Source organism: Schistocerca americana, chromosome 8 (assembly GCF_021461395.2).
Source record: "Schistocerca americana isolate TAMUIC-IGC-003095 chromosome 8, iqSchAmer2.1, whole genome shotgun sequence".
NCBI classification, from domain to species: domain Eukaryota; kingdom Metazoa; phylum Arthropoda; class Insecta; order Orthoptera; family Acrididae; genus Schistocerca; species Schistocerca americana.
The window spans coordinates 501,889,912-501,906,302 of record NC_060126.1 but is presented as its reverse complement, the minus strand read 5'-3'; the positions used below and the strand labels follow the sequence as shown (position 1 = coordinate 501,906,302).

General features: G+C 38.5%; 1 protein-coding gene across 2 annotated transcripts in view; it reads right to left on the bottom strand.

Annotated features, from left to right (window-relative positions):
* LOC124545276 (TBC1 domain family member whacked) overlaps positions 1-16,391 on the bottom strand; it is an 89,938-nt gene that overhangs the window by 39,562 nt on the left and 33,985 nt on the right. For both annotated transcript variants that reach the window (XM_047124158.1, XM_047124160.1), the window contains exons 3-4: positions 11,564-11,663; positions 9,212-9,426 (exon numbers count right to left, since the gene is read on the bottom strand). In XM_047124158.1, coding sequence (XP_046980114.1) covers positions 9,212-9,426; positions 11,564-11,663 — 315 coding nt within the window. The remainder of the gene's footprint in view (positions 1-9,211; positions 9,427-11,563; positions 11,664-16,391) is intronic.

The window sequence follows — 16,391 nt, the reverse complement described above, 5'->3', positions numbered from 1 at the left end:
AAATGGTAACAGATACATCCCCCAATTTGTCACAAGTGAGTAATGCCCTTGACTGGGCAGAGGATGCTGTTTTTATCAAGACATCCTGATCACATTTTGGACAAGCCCTCCACCTCCCCAAACTTGCCCTCTAAATGCTCTACAAAAATCGGAAGGTTCATTGGCATGAAAGATTCCCCGTCAACTTTCGTATAAACGAGGTACTGGGGCAAATAAGCTTAACTGCCATCCTTAGCCTGGCGTTCCTCCCATGGTGTGGCCGGGGAGGGATACAATTTGGGGTCATATTTCTTAACACTGAAGTTAGACTTTGACCGCTTAGAGACTGCTGGTGTAGGACCACCAGCAAGAGATGACATACTACGCTTCATGGCGTGTCATCCACCCTGATGCCACCCATTCTGACCAGGGGACCTCACCAAAGGAGCACTTCCAGCCTCAGCAAGGGCCACCTGGCAGGATGGCCATTGCCGAGAGTCCCAATGCCCCAGGGAGACAGGCATCTACTCCTTGGCATACGTGGGGAGTTAACAGTGAAGGCATAAGCAGAGCGATCACTGTGTAAGCAGGGGGCTACAACCAACAGGGTACATGGCAGCCCCACCACAACAGACTGGCTACCCTGCCGGATATGAGGTGCGAAGAATTCCATGGTGATCGTCGGCGCAGAAAATGACATTGCACAGAGAGTGGAGGTAAACACACCCAGGAAGGTGTCCCTCACCCAAGAGATGGAGAATGAGCAGGACTGCAATGCCACGACGAGAAAGTGGGCTAAATATCTCAATGCATGATGACCACGATGCACCGTGTAAGGTGCACTTCCCCAATTGGCTCGCTCTTCGAAAAAATTTAGAAAATGTAGGTCAAACTCTACAGCGGACCATCACACAAAGGCCAAAACGTGAGACACTCCTTTTAGTTGCCTCTTACGACAGGCAGGAATACCTCGGGCCTATTCTAACCCTTGGATCCTGTGAAGTCATTGCTAATTACGCACATACAATTTTTTTTCGTGATTTTCTTTAGATTTCTATTCTTTTTCTTTTGTTCATATGGGCATTTTTAATTGCGATTATGTAACATTCTACTGTGGTTTTTAAATGTAAAGATGTAATTGTGATTATTTCATTCACCAATGGATAAGTATGTTTCTCACTTTGTACCTGTGGTAAAGTTCTCTTTTGGAACATTATTAATGGTGAAAAATGCAGACAATAACAATTTATAAAGATTTATGTAATTTACAATAATGATATAACATCTATAGACAGGGGACAGCGATAGTGTTATCGATAGTCGAAAGGTGGTTGTGTAGTAGAAGGGATGGTGGATGGTGTGTCTGAAGCGTGCGCGGGAAAAATAGTACTGTGGTTCATGAAAAGCGTATGTAATTGTATGGACAATGATACTGAACTATCAGATTGTTAATTCTCTTTACCACTGCGGTATGTAATGCCATCGCCAGCTAACTTTAAGAGCAAATAAACCGGACTGTGAAAGTGCCGCTAACATTACTTTGTTGTGGCCGACACGAACTGTGCTTTTATTCAAATGAACTTTGCTGGTATTGGTTTTGGGTGGTGGAACTGTAGTATATCACATTCTATCAAGCCGTGAAAGTGAAGACTTTAATTAACTGTGCAATATAAATGATTTTCAGTGACGTCGTCGAAGTTTGAAATGCGAGAACAGAGTGGACATTGTTTACGGTGTGATTTCGTTTACCACACAACAACAATTCTATGAACTGTGTATTTGTGGCTATGACTATATGAATGTGATGAACTTTGTAATTACGTACGATAGCAACGCGGACAGTGCATAAAGTGTAAAAACGAGCAATGTCTACGTCATGTACTTTGAAAGAGAGGACACGTCAACAACGTTTGTATACTGGTGTCTTGTGGTTTGTTAATCACCACGGGGTTAATGATACAGCTGTGCCAGAACTTTATTTGCGTTTCGCCAGAGAAGATTAACCAGCGGAACTGTCTGTATCCTGCTCTCATCATTGTAACCCGCCGACATCGTGCTTCTCAATGCAACGCTGTGTATGCAACAAAAAGTTAAAGAGATTTCGCCGAACACTATCCCCTGACCTAGAAACTTTATTTCTCTATTAAAAGTAAAAGAATTACAGACTCTATTAAAATAAATTCTTCGTTTAGTTTATGTTTGCTTTCTGCCAACAAAAATAAAATTACAATCAGTGAATTAAAAGTTGCCTGGTAGTCATTGTTGAAACACCAGTAAACATAAACTTCTTCCTCTCATTAGGACTAATTCTCCTTACATGTCAAAATTATTGTAGTTATTTTATGTAGTTTTATGTATTGTTATGAGACTAGTTATACGATAGTGACTAATAAGAGTATTTTGTCGCGAAATATGGCTTCGCGCGAAAATTACGGAGACCGCCATAATTGCTTGCGTTCTGACCAATAACGTAAAAGCTGCTATTCCCGTATTGGTGCTTTTCCTGACGTGAGCGGGAATTATAAATGTCAGCTGTCAAATCACGTAGGGACTGTTTACCCAGTAATAAAAAGTTTTTGATATTGTATTGCTACGAGTCGTAGTATTAAGAGACACTGATTATACTCAAAAGTGGGTATATGTATGGTGAAACCCCCCAGTGTTCATGTGATTATTAACAGTATTGTGTGTGATTCACGAAATTTTGGCACTTTTTCTAATTCCTTTCAGATATTGTCTTAGATGTCTTTGAAGTTTCAGAGAATATATACACAATTTTGTCGGTTCAGGTTAATTTCAGAGCAGTTTCTCGTGACTATTAGAGTTTTCAGTTCATAAACAAAGTGGGATCGTGACCAATTGAGAAGTATAACAAAGAGTGTGGTTTTCCAACTAGAATCTTGGACTTCACAGTTCAGATTTTGATAATTATTTTTCCTGTGGGTTGAGGTCATCACAATCCGCAGGCAAACAGTCATGGAGTCGCTGCTTTAGATGAGTACAGTGCCTTTAGTATTAAATGTCAGTAATTTGATTAAATTTGCTTCGCAAAATCCAGATTACAAGTTCGAATGATTTATACATGCTCTATTATTTCCGGTACTGGCACTCATGTTGTAGCAGACACTTTTCTAGCAGTCGGCCATGAATGTAAAACAAACGAGAAGTTCTAGCTGTCGAGGGGAGAAGAGCGAAGTGGGAGGACAAGCCATGCCTCCCTTTTACAGGGCTGGCAGCCTACATCCACATTCTCTGCTCCTGGAAAGGCAGAACCGATGTAATAATGGACATAGATCACTGATTCCTTCTGGTGTTGTGAGAGTCATATTCGAACCCTGGATTGCTCTCTGCACTCATTTCAAAATAAGAAAAGGAAACAACCAGCAAGCACAACTCAACACAAAGCAGAGCACATAAATCATTCGGTAACTGATAGAGTGCAATTGTTAGCTGAGACTGGCAGTGTCATTAACATGGTAGTTCACGCCTGATTTACACCAAATCTTAAGCAACCAAACATCAAAACACCCCCTACTTATGTCTGCCACATAAAAGTGACCGCACGTGCCCTGTGAGCAGTGAAGAATTGTGCTGTTCGTCGTAAAAGTGACCACACAAACCCTGTGAGCAGTGAAGAATTGTGCTGTTTGTATGAGTGTGTGCGCACGCAAGCATGTGTGTGTGCGAGAGAGATTTTCTGAGTCATTACATTTTATATCTCATGCAGATACGGAAAAAAAGATAGCTAAAGCACCCTCCCCCCCCCCCCCCTCTCTCTCTCTCTCAAATGTTTGCTATCATGTTCTTCAGGAATATATCAAACTCTCACTGTGCATGAGATATATGCTGTTGTAGTAAGTGTTTATTTCTGTTTCCCTATACATTTTGTCTGATGAATTATTGACGAAATGCCGTAATACGTTCGATGCTACTAAACTATGTTTTTTTTGCACCGCCAATGGAAGGCCTCAGTGGTCACCACCGGGTACAACAAGAAACCAGGGAAGTGTGCCCTGGCTTCAGTGACAGGCTGTTCCATGTCAACAACAACAAACCTATGCACAACTCAGGTTGTCTGCCCGCATCCCTGTTGGGCGGCTGGGCACTGCATTGGGCAGAGTGAGGGAACGGAGTGAGGGATACTGAAACGCCAGAGGCAGGCACTCACACAGCACCAAGCTGACGATGAATGGTGAGCACAGTGTTGTATCGAGCCAAGCAGAAGGCAATAAAATGCCCAGGTTCTACAGGATGCTGGATACCTTGTCTCACCTTCAGAAGGACTGAGGTTACTATTAATATTGTCTGCAAGGTCATTAATATGCAACATGGACAACAAGGATCCCACCAAAGTTACATCTACATCTGCCAATGACCCTCTATCCCAGATAATGTGCTATGTCCTCCCTAACAAGTAATTCACAATCCAGTCACACACTTAATTTGATACTCAATATGACCTTACTTATGATAATAAGCATACGTGTGGTACTGAGTTAAATGCTTTTTGAAAGTCAAGACATAATCCATCTGGTTGCCTTGATACATGGCTTTCAGGATGACATGTGACAAAAGCGCAAGTTGGGTTTCACATGATCGAAGTTTTTGGAATCAATGCTAGTTGGCACAGAGGTCTTTCTGTTCAAGATACCTTATTGCAGTTGAGCACAGAAAATATTATAAAATTCTATTGTAAATTGATATCAAAGATAATAGATGGCAATTTTTTGGGTCACTTCTGCTGCCCTTCTTTCAGATCGTTGTGACCTGTGCTTTCTTCCAAACACTGGGCATGCTTTTTGTGTTCAAGAGATCTATGGTATATAATGGTTAAAGACAATCTCTAACTTAGCTGCAAATGTGGTATAGAGTCCAGCAGAAATTCTACCAGGTCATGGAGGACAAAATGGCACAAGTCAGATGAGTAATAGCTGATGATCCTTTGTATTTTAGATGGAGCAATTGACAAGCAGAACAGATTTCTATTGAATATTAGAGTGAGAACCCTTGAATGGAGACCAAATTAAACCCAGGTTTTGCCGACTTGATTTCTTGAGAAGACAGAGAATGCCACTGTGATGCAAAGTTTCAACAATGCACAATTTGTGTTGTGGCTTGATGGAATAAAATATGATTGATTATGCATTTTCGAATCTGTGTTCTGTATTTAAAACATGTGACCTGCATGAGATTAGAGTTTGTGAAACATTAAAAGAGGAATATTCATTCACGAGAGAATCCTGCATTAATGTAATCCAGAAAAAAGCTCCTGTCATAATACACATACATACAGTTGACTGGAAACAGCCCTGCTTATTATAATTCGTTCATCATAAGAAGAAACCTGATGTAAACATTGCACTGTGTGCTCTTCCGCGCTTGCTGGAACCTCATTGGATTTCCGGTTCACGCGGGACTGCACCCAAGCTGTTTCGAGTACTGTCAAGTACAGTAATAAGGGTATGTTTTGTGCTGTGCGTTACATGCACATCGACCTAGCGATAATACGGGACAACGGCTTTACCAGCACATTTAACTTGGACAGCACTGGTTGGTCAGCTGGTAAAGCTAGCCTGCAGTGACGTGGTCAGCTGCAGTTCACATGATAAAAGAAACAAGCAGAGGAGTAATACAGCTTCGAATGTCATTTAATTTTTAAGCAGAATGAAATAATACACTGCAAATCTCCCACAACACGCTCCTTAGACAACTAGACGAAAATCGCAACATGTTATTGTTTTTAGCTAACGTACTATTGTAATGAAAAACAAGACTGATGAAAATTTCTGACTTAACTACAGGATAGTTTTTCTGCATAAGCAGTGTGTAACGTAAGAGTATTGAAGGATTTCACCATACAATCAAATATTGAAGCCACTGAAGGTATTACTTACAGTCAGTCGCCTGTTAATCTCTTAGCTCCTTCCTTATCCGAATGCGACAAATACATTTCAGTTCTGGAAGTGTCACCTGCTACGTTGATAATGAGCCTATCAACAACAGAATCCACAAAGCCAACAGATGCAGCATTTTCTCTTCTTCTTTTATCGTGAGCTGTTCTATATCCCGCCAGTGCTCGGCAGTGAAGTGTTAAAAAGCTGTGTGTGTTAGTTCCAGTACGTCTAGCAGCTTAACAGTCTTGTTACTTCTCAGGCCAATCCTGCCACTTGGCTCCAGATCAGTTCTGTTGGGTTCATATTGTAATGGTACAGCAGCAAATGTAAAAATGCAGCATTTGTGTGATGTGCTTGATGCCGTGAAAATGATTGTTTTTCATGTTTCTTCGTTACTTATTTACCTCTGTGGTATAAAACGATGGACATAGTCCAAATAGAGAAAATATGGTTTTTGATTTTTGCCTTAAAAAATTAAACTGTTACATTTTCTTAATTCAAACAACTTTTATGAACTGTCTTTCATAAGCCATTGATAATTAAGAATTTGTATTTGAAATGGAAAGAGGAATTTTGCATTCAGTATGTAATTAGAAACAAGATGTGCATTATTCATAAAAATGATTATGAGTTTTATAATGAGATGTAGGAACTTCAAATTGAATGATAAAAAGATGGTACTGGGGAGATTTGAACCAATGGACAAATAATCACATTTGGTTACATCACATTACGCTACCAACTGGGCTACATGTTTAATACAATCAACTGCATCAGATACAACTCTGGTAGAAGTTAAAAGCCGATTATCTCCGTAAATTTATGAAAAACATTAAGAGCAGCCTATTTCTCGGCACTTTTTAACCATTTTCCACGTGCGTGTTTTACTACAGAACAGAAAGCAGCTTCAGCCATTTTTATTCTGTGCATTAACAGCATGACAATCAGAGCACAACGCTGCAGAGGCTGCGACTGTACATGAATTTTGAAATAAAAACTATGTAGCTAAAGCGTGATTAAGAAAAACGTTGATGGCTGTTAATAAATTTGAATATCTTAGTTTCATTTAATGTAACCTAGTAATAAGATTCTAATATATAATTATGACCTACTTCCAACAGTGTAACAACACTGGTTTACGTGTGCTAAGGCTTTGACCCATCATCGTGTTTGTGTTTGTTTACATCGGGGTTATTCTTATGGTGAACGGATTATAGTAATAATTTTCAGACTGAATGCAGATTCTTAGATGCTTTGTCAGATGATTCTTGAGCAGTAAGAATGGTGGAAGAACTATCATATAAACATGAACTGCAAGATGAATTTTATGTCATACACAGACTCTCCTTCCAAATAGCAGATATGAGAAAACTTGACATGGTAAGTTAAATGAGAACCTTTAGCCATGGTCTCCATTACTAAAGACTTTCTAATTTCACAAGCTGCTTGTAAGCAATACTCTCACTAGAAAATAAAAATGGTACAAACAGTTCTTATACTTCATTGTCTTACAACAGCAAGTTTTGAACTTTGTGACATACAGAAAACAACTTCATATTCCAAACAAACTGCTGAGATAAATGTCTGCCACATCAAGCTGTTAAATGTATGAACAAATAGTTGGTAACACAGAGATGAAGCTGGTAAAAGCCACAAGTAACAAAACACAAAGCATCATAATTCAAAACACTCCAAAGAGCTACATATTTTTCAGCATCTGGAAAGAAAGTAGCAGCACAGTGTAATTCACAGTGTTTTCCCAAATAGAGCATGACACACAGAGGCAATGTTCACAATTTACACAAAAACTGCCCCCCCCCCCCCCCCCCATGATAATACAGGACTTAGCCACAATGTCTTATAGCAGGGCTTAACAACTGGCCGGTTTTGAGCACGAGTACTCGCGTCTGCTCAGGCACGTGCTCGCGAGCAGGTGCAAGGTCGCGGAGTAGGGAGGGAGGGGAAATGCGCGCGCACGTTTGAATAGGGCCGCAGCGTGCCTATTGAATTCGCGCCGACTGTGTAACGTTTAAAGTACTACGATCAGCTCTTAACAGTCACTTCGCTGGTTAAGAATCATGTGAAGTCGCCGTTGTGTAACCCCAACCATGCTTTCGCAGTTCAACCCCCATTGGGAGGAATTGTATCTGTTTACAGAAAAAGATGGTGTTGCAAAATATTTAGTATGTCACAAAACGCTGAATTCTTTTACGAAATTTAATTTGCAGCGACATTATATGTCGTACCACGCGAAAGACTACGGACGTGGAAAATGTGATTGACCAGATCGTGCAAAGGAAGTTATTAAACTTAAAAGGAAGCTATCCGAAGAAGATCTGGACGGAGAAAGAAAAATCAACTGAGGCAGCTCTCAGAGTGGGTTACAAAATTGCTTTGCTTTTAGAAAAATCCTTGTGCCCCTTAACTGATGGCGATTTAATAAAAGAATGTTTGGTAGTTGCAGCGGAACATTTGTGTCCATCTCAAGTTGAACAGTTTCGTATTGTGCCATTATCTAACATGACCATTATGCGTTGCATACAGGACATGGCAGACGACGTCCAGAGCCAGCTTGCAAATATCTGTAAAGATTTTATGGCGTATTCTCTAGCTCTGGACGAAAGTGTTGATATCACTGGAACAGCGCAGCTTACCATATTTATTAGAGGTGTTAATAGAGATCTTCAGGTGAGGGAGGAGCTCCTCGATGTAGTAGCCATGAAGAACACTACAACCGGAGGTGAATTTTAAGTAGTGTTGAAGAAAGTGTTGAAAATATAGGATTGTCGTGGAATTCTTTAGTTTCAGTGTCTACAGATGGTAGAGGCATACACTAAGCTAATAAAATTATGTGGCACGTGTACATTCTCCTTTATTTGTTTCATTTGTCGCAGTAATAATTCGTGAGTGATATCCCTGCAGGTCGCAGATTTACATCGACTGGCGGCAGCTGTTGTGTACCCCACGTGACTCTCCCCACTCTCTGCTCTGGTCCGGTAGTGGGGGTAGCGTGCTCGCGCTGCTCCGTGCTCGCGCCTTGCTGCTCACAGCTTGCTCCGCGAGCACGTATGTTGTGAAGCCCTGTCTTATAGTATACCAACAATGAATGTGAAATATGATGTGAAAAACTCAGAATGAAGTTTTCTCTTTACTGAAACGAAATGTAGTTTATTTAGAGGCATTGATTTACACAAATTAGAGAACTATTTACCTAAATAGGACTGCTCATGGCAAATAGACATATTCAGCAAGTGTAACACCTATAAACTGTGCTTGTATGTATCAAAGATGTTACAGTGTTCTATATAATATAACACAAAAGACACAGATATACTGACCCAAGTCCATTCTGGTCAACAAACATCTCATGGTATGGAAACTGCCGATGAAGGTCTTTGCGTATATCATCAACCCACTTAGGATCTCCTTCTTGTTTAATGAGGGCTGCATATTGCTCTCGACACTGATCTTGAACTAGTTTGCCACCACAAAGATAGAGCCAGGCACGTGGTCGGACTGATGGAGGGATACCTTTGCGACAGCGTTCTCTCACCTGAAAATGCAGTAGTTAGGCAATCATTTCTCCACGTATGAGTAACAATGCTACCAATGCTTTATGCTATAGACATCTACTGAATGTATATACTACATATTTATTTTTAACATATATCATTGATTTCCACGAATGATATTAACATTTAAAAAGAAATGTTAATAATGTGAGATTACTAAGGCAAATAAAAATGATATTGTATTACTAAATAATAGATTTCAGCTATCAGTCATGACGTACAAAGCCACACCAACTGGCATTGACCAGAAAGGATAGTGCATTGAGAATGGCTAGTTGCTAGCCGAAATCTAGATCTGCCAATAAATATTCCAAAGGACGACTGATAGCTGAAATCTATTATTTCCAAATCAAAATAACGGTAGCTGCGTGCAACAGCCTCTGAATGGAGGATAAACTGATAAAAACGATATTACCAGCTTCCATGCTCTGTAACATGCATGTTGAGAACTAATTCACTCTTAATTTCATAAATAAGTGTTGTTATAAAGTATATTTTAAAAATCACTTATAATTATGTATTCCAGAAAAAAGTACTCAAAAGAGGTAAGGCCATTATTTCCACTAGGGCATTCAATTATAGTAGCTGTAGAAAACCACATTCACATTTTGTATCTCATAATATTTTGACAAAACACACCATTTACAAACAACTACCCTTACAAGAAGTTTGGTAACTTTCAGAACTATTCAATTCATGATCACTGTTTTTTCATAAACACTGTGTTGACCAATGTGCATACAGAAGTGTAGGGAAATGGGTGAGAAAGAAGGTTTGAAGCAAAATATACATACAAGGAATATGAATAGTTCTTTTGCAGTCCCTATAGAATATACCATTCTTTGTAATTATGCCTGTCAAAACCAAAATTGCCGATCAATCTATCATCATATATTTTAAGTTATTTATTTGAAGTGTCAGTGGGAATTGGGACATGTTATTTGGAAGTAACAGTATTCAAATCATGCACCCATCCAAAATTTAAGGTTTACATTGTCTCCTCAAACAGTTATAAGCAATTGCTGGGATATTTTCTAAAAGATGCTACAGCTGCTTCGCTCTTCAGCTGAGATGTCATTTATGAAAGCGACAACCCCTAACCTTCGTTTCAATTAAATACCAAATAACCTTCATTACATATTTTATTTTTCAGATCCAATTTATACAATACAAATTGCTCATATTAAAAGAAAACAATACAGTTTTATGATTAGCCAGTTGTATTAAACTCTTTACGTACATTACGAAAAACTGAAAACAGAAAATTATTTTAGTTTCTTTTATACACAATGTCCATTAATGTCAGTGAATAAAAAAACTTATCAGATTTAATTTGACTTATTTTCTCTCAGAACATCTTTCGAAGCTTGCAATGCACGGATTTGGACAGATCAGAAGTTCACTGGCATGTAACTGCAAAGAGGTTGCAAGCATTTTTCAGTTGCTTAAATTGTTAAATCATTGCTCATGAATCACCGGAACTGGTCACGACTGCGAAACATCTAGTGGTACACAGTGGAAGTGGAAGTACATGTAAGATTTGTTGCTGGCAAGGTAAATACCGAATATCCATTGGGAAATTCCAAAGGAAATGGAATTCGCCCCAATGAGATTCAATTACAAAACTGCCTTATCAATACTTCAGTACTGTTTCTAAATCTTTGACATGTATATATTTGGATGAAAGAAGAACTGCAATTTGGCATGTTTATGTAGCTAGCATAAGATGCTACAGGAAGGAGGGAGTGCACTACATAAAGGCTTAACTTTAAATTTCTAAAAATGACTGTTCCAAGAGTCAAGAAATAGTCTCTCTCTGCCGTATACAATTTGCACAATGACTGTTATGGTGGAACGACCTAAGGTGGACTTATAAGGAGGCACATCAACAACCGTTCTCACTATGACGTAATTTTCAAATAGAATATAATGATGATAGTTGTGTGTGTTGAGTGGGAGTGGGGTTGTATGGTGACTTATAGAGTACAGATGCATGCTTTGATGTTGAGAAACTATCTTAAATGAGATGATAGGTTATAAAGTTATTAATACATTTGCAAATTGTGAAGCAGTATAAGAAGCTGACACAAACTGAAAAAAAGCATTAATAATACAGACCTTCCTATAGTGTTTGTTCATCATTTTCTCCCAATTGTTGAGCATGCGCAGCCATTTTCTTTCACGGCGAAGTATGACACTTGGAGGAACAGTCAATTTCCTGAAATTGAAATATAGTTTTTAAAAGAAGAGTTGGATTCTGTGGTAGAACTTAAAATTTCCACACAAATATGATAACACGTTTAAAATTCTAAAAACAACATAACCAGGCAACTACAATGAATAAACTGTTTTTGTGGTTATTTTTTTTACGAAGTTTCCCCTTATGAAACACGCAGAAAAACTAAAGCTAATTGTTATCAACACCATCACCTTGAAGGTATGATCTGTCTATACATCTAAACAGAAAGCCATTTGATTTTATGCCACACACATTTCGCTTACTTTTATTTATTAAGCATACTCAGTGGCCTATAATACATTTTTGGTGTATGTATGTATATAATGAATGTGCTACGTTTTCACATATGCGACTAAATTACAGTTTTCTCATTGTTCTCTTATTGTTACTTAAGAAAACATTTTAGAGAGTAGGTTCCCTAAGGGTCAATCCATACCAAGTGGTCCAAGCACTGGCTACTTGACCATTTCAGAAAAAATTTTATATTTGCTGGGAGGATTCCCCAATGTTTAGTAATGACAAAAGTATTTTTAACAATTTATTGTTAATTATTTTGAAATGGCGGCCATATTTGTTCCAGGCCACACGCATTTTTTCATATTTGCAAGCATCTACACTTTTTACAATTACTCAGTACTGGATTGTCCTAAGCCTTTCAGATAAAATGCATTTACGAGGGCAGTTCAATAAGTAATGCAACACATTTTTTTTCTGAAACAGGGGTTGTTTTATTCAGCATTGAAATACACCAGGTTATTCCCCAATCTTTTAGCTACACAACACTATTTTTCAACGTAATCTCCATTCAATGCTACGGCCTTACGCCACCTTGAAATCAGGGCCTGTATGCCTGCACAGTACCATTCCACTGGTCGATGTCGGAGCCAACGTCGTACTGCATCAATAACTTCATCATCTGCGTAGTGCCTCCCACGGATTGCGTCCTTCATTGGGCCAAACATATGGAAATCCGACGGTGCGAGATCGGGGCTGTAGGGTGCATGAGGAAGAACAGTCCACTGAAGTTTTGTGAGCTCCTCTCGGGTGCGAAGACTTGTGTGAGGTCTTGCGTTGTCATGAAAAAGGAGAAGTTTGTTCAGATTTTTGGGCCTACGAACACGCTGAAGTTGTTTCTTTAATTTCTGAAGAGTAGCGCAATACACTTCAGAGTTGATCGTTTGACCATGGGGAAGGACATCGAACAGAATAACCCCCTCAGTGTCCCAGAAGACTGTAACCATGACTTTACCGGCTGAGGGTATGGCTTAAAGCTTTTTCTTGGTAGGGGAGTGGGTGTGGCGCCACTCCATTGATTGCCGTTTTGTTTCAGGTTCGAAGTGATGAACCCATGTTTCATCGCCTGTAACAATCTTTGACAAGAAATTGTCACCCTCAGCCACATGACGAGCAAGCAATTCCGCACAGATGGTTCTCCATTGCTCTTTATGGCGTTCGGTTGGACAACGAGGGACCCAGTGGGAACAAACCTTTGAATATCCCAACTGGTGAACAATTGTGACAGCACTACCAACAGAGATGTCAAGTTGAGCACTGAGTTGTTTGATGGTGATCCGTCGATCATCTCGAACGAGTGTGTTCGCACGCTCCGCCATTGCAGGAGTCACAGCTGTGCACGGCCGGCCCGCACGCGGGAGATCAGACAGTCTTGCTTGACCTTGCGGCGATGATGACACACGCTTTGCCCAACGACTCACTGTGCTTTTGTCCACTGCCAGATCACCGTAGACATTCTGCAAGCGCCTATGAATATCTGAGATGCCCTGGTTTTCCGCCGAAAGAAGCTCGATCACTGCCCGTTGTTTGCAACGCACATCCGTTACAGACGCCATTTTAACTGCTCCGTACAGCGCTGCCACCTGTCGGAAGTCAATGAAACTATACGAGACGAAGCGGGAATGTTTGAAAATATTCCACAAGAAATTTCCGGTTTTTTCAACCAAAATTGGCCGAGAAAAAAAAGTGTTGCATTACTTATTGAACTGCCCTCGTAGTTCAACACACTCTGGGCTACAAATTAACATCATTATCACTTAGCTGAATGTATTCTTTAATATATTTTTAATAGTTCAAAGCTATCAGCCACAAATTAAGAAAACTCAATTTTTGAACAGTAGTTTTCCAAAGAAAGATTAATTTCTCAGCTTTAATATTTTTTCTGCTATTACGCTGTACAGTATAGTTACTTTTTATAGAGTATCAATGGTAAGCAGCTTACACTTCAAAAAATACACTACTTTAAAAAATTGTGTTTTTTTTATTTTTCCATTTTGTGGCCTGCAATATCTTTGTTGGAGGACCAAATAAAAATCTGAAAATTTCACAGTTAATAGACCTTTATGACATCAAACTTCAGGATAAATTTCAACTTTGAGAGTCAACTGGAAGTTATTGAAAAAAGATTACATACACGAGTCAAAAATACAATTTTTAACATCTGCGATAACTGGTAGGCTAATCAAATAAAGTATACCAATTGCATAAGGGTCAGGCCATGCTATTTTTTTGTTACGGAAGGACACTTTTCTGTGAAATCTGGGTAAAAAACTTTCACTAGAAATGTAAAACTAGGGCACAACATATATTCTGCAAACTGTTACAAGCAACAGAAATTTTTTATGCATTTTAATAGTAATATTATGTTTCCATATTTTAAATAGTAATTATTTTACTGAGCATTATGGAAGGACAAGAAAAAGCACAGCTTTTTTGATGCTTGAATATAAAGATTAATTCCTGCTCTGATGTTTATGTTTCACTAAGCAAATTTTTTAATTGGTTAACTGCACCTGTTTAGTACATAAATAAGGGCATAATAGATTTTTTTAGCTCTTAGATTAAATCCTGCATCCAAGGAAGTGAATAGCTGCAGTGTTACAGAAGGGCGTTATGGAAGGACATTTTTTCCCGGCTATAGAAATTTGACTTTTAACACAAAATACATTGTTATTTATTGATTTTATAACAATAAATGCTATCATACATGCTACATATTAATTTATTACTGAAATTAAAACTATGTAGCGTAGGAAAGTGAAATTGTTGTTAGTAAAATATAGACTTTGTACATAAATAATTTAAAACACTGTTCTGAGAAAGTACCCTTTACATTTAATAAAGTAACACTGGAAAATGGTTTATAAACGTCAAAATAATTGAAAAAATATATACTTAGGCATAATTACTTGCTCAAGAAAGCATGAGTAATGTTGCTGAAATTTTTTTTTTTTAAAGAAAGCAACAGGAAAAAAAACTTTTATTTAGTTATTGTTTATAAACATCAACAGGATCTGAAAATATATAAGTAAGTCTTTCAGAACTACCATTAATATGTGGTTCACTTAACACAGAAATAATGTCAGTAGGAGAAACATTAAAGACATAATTCTGGACAATTTTAAATGTGTTTTTAGTATTGTCTGTTGACTTCATTCCCATCACTTCGTAAATGTCTTTATCAACATGAAACTTCTGAATAATGCATGCATACCTGTATACAATAGCTGTATCATTAAACACTTTGCAAAGTAAAAATGGCCCATTAGACAAGACTGAATCATTGGTTACTTGCTTTGAACTACTTGGTTCTGCAGCTGCTGCTTGAAAACATTTGCACTCTGAATAAGTTTGTAGGTCCTTCCACTACTATGCTGCCCAGAAAAACAGAATTTTCCAAAAGTGTGACATGTTTTTTTATCAGAAGAGGGTTGTGCAAAATGATATTTTCGAAGGCCACTTATAGGCAAACAGTTATTCCATCGGCTTTCCAACATTTTCTTTACTGCTTCAATTCTTGACTCTGGAACGTAAATCACAATAATACTTTTGGCAAGATCTTTTGCAGCTGTTGCAAATTCTTCTGCATTATTTACTACTATTTTTTTCTGGAGTATGGAACGAAAAATGATTCTCTTCAGTTCTCCTCTGGTGCCATCATGTGGACCCTTTCCATGAGCTGTTTCAAAGTAACTTCGATCATCTGTTACACCAAAATCTTCTTCATGAAAAAGATCACAACCAGAGAACCGGCTTTTGAACTGACTTGCAGCTGCATCACTAAAGTATGAACATGTGAAATTGGAAGCCCAACTTTTGTTTTCAGATGTGCTAAAATTGCCTGATTGAAAGCATGGACACTGTCCTTACTATGTTCGAAAGAATCAGATGCAATACAGTACTTTATATGCTTCAGTTCAGGACACTTGTAATACACAATGGCTGTAAAAATAGACACACTGGGTGAATACTAGTGAGCCAGCAAGATCTCAGATTGATGTTTTATCGAAAAGTTTTCTGAGAAATTCTCTAGTACAACAACGTCTGTTTCAGGAAGGACACGTTTTAACGTGCGCAACTCTGAGAGCTGCCTACGTGCATTGTAAACATGCCTGGTCAAAGTCTGTAATTGTAAATAAAGTTGTACCTTTGCTTCTGACAACTTTGTTTGCATTTCTCGTTTCTTTGTACAACCTTCTTCTAGACACCATTTATAAAAAGCTATTCTTTTGTTTAAATCTAACCCTTCAAAATTTGAAGTGCCACACTCTTCACAATTCCTGTCTATACAGCTGATATTGATGGAATCACAAACTGTTTTCTCAAGTACTTCATCTAAACTTTTTGGTATGCTTGGCACATGCTTGCTCAAAGACCTTAATAACATAGCAGCATTTTCATAAGTGCAGACAC